The sequence below is a fragment of the Zingiber officinale genome, chromosome 2A, assembly GCF_018446385.1.
Source record: "Zingiber officinale cultivar Zhangliang chromosome 2A, Zo_v1.1, whole genome shotgun sequence".
NCBI lineage: Eukaryota > Viridiplantae > Streptophyta > Magnoliopsida > Zingiberales > Zingiberaceae > Zingiber > Zingiber officinale.
In genome coordinates, this window is record NC_055988.1 from 147,496,839 (window position 1) to 147,503,526 (window position 6,688).

Genomic DNA, 6,688 nt, shown 5'->3' on the forward strand with positions numbered 1-6,688 from the left:
CCTTCCGAGCTCGAGATGATGCACCTCCGCGGCCTCCTTCCATTGTAATTGAAAATTGAAAATGAAAGCGTGTAGAGATTAGAGAATACGAAAATGAGATTAAGAGTAGAGAAGATATGTGTGAAAAATGATGAAATGAGCTCTCTATTTATACAGTTTTGATAGTAACGGACACTAAATCATAGTCATTTATCAAAAAATGGTCAAATGATCCTAACCGTTGAAAAAAAATATCCAAAAAACCCTCCCAACGGCTACGAACCGCCGGTTAACCAGCGGTTCCAATGGCTATGAACTGCCGGTTAACCGGCGGTTCAAGCTGTTTAAAAAAAAAAAAATTTTGCGGCTGAACCGCCGGTTAACCGGCGGTTCGCCGATTTTACAATCAATGAACCAGAACCGGCCCAGCAACTTGCCGGGCCGGTTCCGGTTCGACCTGGTTACGGGCCCGGGCCGGGTCCGAGCCAGACCCGGCCCGGGGTCGGGTCTAGTCTTGAGGATGGGAGAGGAGGAAAAGAAGGGGAAAATATGGAAGTTGCTTCTCTCTTTCCGGATTTGTGGCTTGAAGAAGTGTTAGATCTAGATGTAGATCTAAGCAAAAATGAGCTCTAGAGGTGGGAATTAGGGTTTGATGAGGTGTAATGGGGAGGAGAAGACATTTTGGGAGATAAGGAAATGGAAATTAGGGCTTTCGAGGAGTAAGCGGCACACACGGGTTGGGGCACGGCTGTGTCTTAGGTGGGTTCTGCACGGCCATGCCGATTGGCACAACCTCCTCTTTTCTCCCCTCGGCCAAAGTTGAACGACCGTGCCAATTGGCACGGCCAATTTCTCCTTCTTCTCTGCATATGTCGCACGGTCGTGCCAATTGGCACGACCTGAGTCTTCTCCCTCTCTAGCAGTCTCGCACGGCCGTGCCAATTGGCACGGCCCGTGTTCTTCTCTTCTCTGCATAGGCCACACGACCATGCAAGGTTGAACGGCCCGTGGCCTTCGTCCTTCTGTTGGCTTCGCACGACCGTGTAGGGTCACATGGCTGACTCCTTTAAGCTCACGGTGACTCGCCTTTCGCCATTTTGGTTTCTCTGATGCCCCCACACCCATGAAATACTCACGGCTAGCTCGTGGAGGCTCTGCATATCCTGAAAACGAATACCCAAAAATAAAGAAATAATAAAAGTACTCGACTCGAACTTACTAAAGAAATAAAATGATAAACGGAATGATAAACTAAAATGAAAACCCTTGGGTTGTCTCCCAAGAAGCACTTATTTTAGGTCTTTAGCTCGACCCCGTTTCAGTTAATGTGGACTAAATCCGTGGAAGCACGGCTCTCCTCCTAAGGTTAATGCTCCAATCTACACCTTTGGTTTCGCTCGTGCAGGACAAATGTACTTCTTATTGCTTGCTGGAGGAGATCTCTCTTGGAAACTACACTCCTCGACTTTGTGTATGTTCATCTTGCTCGAATTTCCCTGAGAAGAGGGGTCGCAGACAGAGGAATCTGATAAATCAAATTCAATCCTTTCTTTGCCAATCTCCAAGGATAACTTGTGACTTTTCACATCAATGAGGGCTCCAGCTATGGAAAGAAATGGTCTTCCAAGGATTATTAGTATCTTGGGATCCTCCTCCATATCCAGGATAATGAAATCTATGGGAATGATACATCCACCCACTTCTACTGTCACGTCTTCCACTATTCTCATTGGGTATCTACATGAATGGTCGGCTAACTGCAGTGCCATAGTAGTCAGTTTAATGTTCTGGAGTCCCAACTTCTTACATAAAGAGTACGGAAGTAGGCTAACGCTGGCTCCCAAGTCGTAGAAAGCTCTCTGTATGAGTTCAGAACTAATTTTGCAAGGTATGGAAAAACTCCCTAGGTCTTGAAGTTTTGGTGGAATATTTGTCATAAGTAGAGCGCTATAATTCTCTGTTAATGCTACGGTCTCGAAGTCGCCCTTTTGCCTCCTGTTGGATAAAATCCCCTTTAAGAACTTTATGAACTTCAGCATTTGGTGCAATGCGTCTATCAGTGGTACTTCTACGCAAATTTTCTTAATCTTCTTTAGGAATCGGTTGAATTCTTCATCCTTTTAGGATGTTATCAGTTTTTGAGGGAAAGGAATCGTCTGACTTTGTGGGGGAATTTGAAGAGTCCCTTCAACTTTCTTGGTGACCTCCTCTCTATCCTTGTTCTGGATCTGATTGGGCATTAGGGGAGAGAGCTCTTCCTCTGAGTCAGGTCCTTTCTAAGTAATGATTTGGGGGTCTCCCACAGTTCGTCCGCTCCTCAGCTCGATACGGTTGCAGTGTTCCACTGGGTTTATATTTGGCTTTCTTGGAAATGTTCCCTGTCCTCTTGAGAAGGATTGGGCTATCTGAGCTATCTGGTTGTCTTGCATCTTTTGGTGTTTCTCAGAATTTTCCATTCTTTGAGTCAACAGCTTAATCTCATTCTTCATCTCTTTTTGCTCTGAGAGAGCTTCCTCTAGCATCTTTTCAATTCTGGATAATTGTGAAGGTTGCTGTTGTTGATAAGTCTGTTGTCCAGATGAGTAGCTCTGCTGTCCAGGTGAGTAGATCTGTTGTCCAGGTTGATAGTTTTGTTTTGTTGGCCCTTGGTCCTGATTATTTCGGTATGAGAAATTCGGGTGATTCCTCCGTCCTGGGTTGTATGTATTGGAGTACGGATTGTTTTGCCTTTGGTTGTAGCTGACTATCGCATTGTACTGCCCAAGTTGGTTTATCTGTGCTTGTATTGGCCCTAGGGGGCAAGTATCTTGAGCATGATCCGTACTTCCACAAGTTTCACAAACACAAACTATTGCATTGGCCATGTTGTTGTTGTTCCCCATGACCTTAAACTTCTTGGTCAGAGCGTCCAGTTTTGCAGACATGAGTGTGACTGTATCTACGTCGAATTTTTCTAACACCTTTATTAGATTCCCTGAGAAAGAATCACCAGATCTTTCAGTTGCCCACTGATGATGGTTCTGTGCCATATTCTCTATGATCTCTTCGGCTTCATCAAGACTCTTGTTCATTAGTGCTCCTCCTGCTGCAGAGTCGAGGGATACCTTAGTGCATGTGATAGTTGATTCCATTGTAGAAGGTGTGTAGAACCAACCATTTCTCAAGGTCATAATGGGGCACTACCTCAACATACTTTTGAATCTGTCCCAGGCTTCAAATAATGATTCTGAGTCTATCTGTTTGAAGCTAGTGATCAAGTTCCTCATGTGGGCAGTTTTGCTTGGTGGGTAGAACTTGTCCAGAAATTTCTGCTCACACTGCTCCCAAGATGATATGCTGTTTGCTGGAAGAGAATTTAGCCACTGCTTGGCTCTGTCTTTCAAGGAAAATCTGAAAAGAAGCAATCTCACTGATTCTGGAGGAACTCTATTCACTTTCATAGTACCACATATATCGTAGGAAAGCTCTAAGCGATGGTTTGGATCATCGTGCGGTCCTCCTCCGAATTGATTCTGCTGAACCATGTGGATCACTGCAGGCTTGATTTCAAAATTGTTGGCTTCGATTGGCGGTCGAGTGCTAGACCGAACCCCTCGTGCATAAGGTGATGCATGATCCTTCAATAGTTTGTCAGTCATCTCTGAAGATTCTTGTGCTGCCTAAAATGTTTTCTGTAGGTTTCTTCTTCTCAGGAAAGTCCTATCAATCTCTGGATCGAACGGTAGAAGTTGTCCTGAAAGATTTGCTCTACGCATGCAAAAATAAGATATGGAATAAAATGTAGAAAATAAAGAAAAATAAAAATAGAATTATTTATCTCTAAAATGCAGAATGTTAGAAAAAAATAAAAATAAAGGAAAAAAAACTAAGTCTAGTCTAATCTAATTGATTCTTGCTAATGTTATAGACGCAGTCCCCGGCAACAACGCTAAAAACTTGTTACGCTTCTGCAAGTGCATGGAGTCATCGTCAGTAATAAGATTATTGATCCCACGAGGACTGGTTATAAGCATTAGCAATGGTTCACCTAATATTAGCTAAAGTATTGATGGTTGTGAGTTATCTAAAGAAAAGGGAATAAGAAGCGGAAACGAGAACTAGTGAAGAGAGAGTAATTTACTTGGTTATGACGAGTTCTAGGAGTTCGGTTTCATTGTGATGGTATTGATGTATCACATTCTTTCCTTTACTCATTGTCCATCAACATGCATTCGCCGAAAGCTGAAGTATCTATTCTTAGGTACCAAATAAAGAAGATCCCTATGAAATCCTGTTACGATTAACCCCTGTCACTAGGGTGCCTCGGTAGATCACAAGGACACTACTCTAATTGATGTCGCTAAGGATAGAGATAAGGAGCTTAGTTTGGTCTCTTACTTCCTTGTGGAGGAGTTGTCTCTCCTTTCAAGGAAGTACCCTAGATGTCCGTGAACGGGTTACCCCTGTCACTAGAGCCCCTCGGGTGTACGATATAGGATATTCTCTCTTTGAGATAGGCAATTCCTACACAATCAATTAACACAATATAGAGATCGAGTAATCGAAACAAAGCACATGAAATCATCCAATGAAATTGAGGCAAAAGTATGAGTCTTACATCAAACCAATCTACAACTACTCCCTCATCCTAGAACAAAGATTCTACTCCAGAGATGTCAGAGAAAAATCCGAAGACATAATATTAAGCATACAATTCTCAAACAAGAAGAGAGAGAGAAAAGATGTTTATCCAATGATGACGTGTGATCTTCGGATCCAATCCTTTGCTTCTGGAGTTGATGTGGTGATGAAGGATCGCTGGACGGATGTCCTGGACGGCGTAGAACGACACCAAGTCGATTCTCTCCCTGACGGCTCGCTTCCCCGACTCTCCCCCCTTGAGGAAAAGGGTTAAAACCCTTTTATAGGTTAGGGCGCGGCTGCGGTGGCACGACCGTGTAAGGATGGTACGACCGTGCCCTTTCTTGTCTCTTGCTGCGCTGCACGGCCGTGCCAATTAGTACGGTCGTGTGAACCTAGGGCTCGGCACTGGGGACACGGCCGTGCAGGATTGCACGGCCGTGTACTGCTTGGGTTCGGTCATGGGGGGCACGGTCGTGCAAGTATGCACGGCCATGTACTGATCTGCCTCTGGGTTGGTCGCACGGTCGTGCAAGGTTGCACGACTGTGCACTTTCCTTCTCCTGTTTGGCCGCATGGCCGTGCAAGATTGCACGGTCATGTTCTCTGGCTTGTTTCGGTGCGTCGACAATCGCTGTTTTTGCTCTGAAAGTTGTCCCTGTCAACACAAAACCAAACAAAGAGCAGATATCCGAATAAAAGAGTATATATGATGAGTACATGATAAAAGAGGCGATCATACAGAGAATATGTACGTATAAAGCAAGTGAATGTGCATAAGAAACATGCATAAACTATCATAATATTTACGCACATTATCAACTTGGTCAACCTTGACTCGAGGAAGATTACACCAATATTTCTATCCTAGTTATTATGTGTAATCACTGCAGGGAAGCAAGGTTCAACGGTTTTAGGCAACCGGAGGGAGTCCATAGTGATTGACTAGTGATAACTCTCGACAAGAAAATTTGGAGGGTCCAAGCAACCGTATCGAGTCAGGGTGACAGAAGGATACGGGCGACCGAAGCAGCTTCAAGCAACTAGAAGATGACGTTATCAACAATCTGAGCGAGTCGAGTCAAGATCAGGGTTGACCCCTCTCTAAGAGATTGGAGGATTTTCAATCTACGAGAGAGTTTCGTTAACGTTATCTAACAGATAAAAGTTGCAGTCACGTCAACACCAATCCTGACGACCGGGGAGGCTTCAGGCGACTAGAGAAGGACTATATAAAGGGCTTCGAGGCAGAACTTGAAAATGACTCATCTTCACATAAATCACTTTTGTTCTTGTGCTCTAAGTACTTTCTCGTCTTCTATACTGCAACACGTTACAACTTGCGCCTCATTTTTTATCAGCGATATTCAAGTAACATTTTCATTTCTTTGTATTGACATATTGATTGTATTTGTACTTAACGTTTTAGATTTTTTTTTTTTTTTTTATAAAGTTTTCTCATCTCCAAAGGCTTTCTGAAAATGATAAATTAGAAATAAGAATCATATTTTTATAATTATTATGTGTATTTATATTTTTGATTTGATTGATCAATTGTATACCTACTCAATTGTTAGTTAAATCTTTTGGTACTTATATTATTTTATTTTAAGTAAATTTTATTTCCTTTTTATTACTCTATTGATTCAATTTTTTTAATTATTATTTACTCATAAAATTCGTAACATTATTCATCTTCTCCTCTAACATGGAATTCGATCTTACATTATCGAGTCCCTCATCTGCTATGTGGCTCCTGATGCTTCCTCCTATAGAAAAAAATAGTTATAATTAAAATTAATAAAATAAAACAAGAGTAATATGATCTAGGACCATTTTCGTGAGGCAATCCATAGTAGGGGTTATCAGAGTCAAACGATAGATCAAGAAATTCAAGATTGTTGATGTAACCAGAGCAATACGATCAGAGGTCATTGTTGATAAGGCATTCAAGTCAAATGCTAAATCAAGAGACCTTTGACTTTTCTAAAGTCAGACGGGCCTTAATAGTGATTCAAGTTACGATTCTTCTTCTTAGTCCCTCTATCGCTATTACTTTTCTCTACCGTTAACAGGTGACTTGGAGCCT

At 42.5% G+C, this 6,688-nt stretch overlaps 1 protein-coding gene across 1 annotated transcript; it reads right to left on the bottom strand.

Annotated features, from left to right (window-relative positions):
- Positions 1-1,028: 1,028 nt before the first annotated feature.
- LOC122044102 lies at positions 1,029-3,503 on the bottom strand. Its single transcript, XM_042604643.1, has 4 exons — positions 3,173-3,503; positions 2,829-3,064; positions 2,283-2,753; positions 1,029-1,142 (listed from the first exon to the last, which is right to left on the bottom strand). Exons 1-4 carry the CDS (start codon positions 3,501-3,503, stop codon positions 1,029-1,031), a joined length of 1,152 nt encoding a protein of 383 aa, XP_042460577.1.
- Between the last annotated feature and the right edge of the window lie 3,185 nt (positions 3,504-6,688).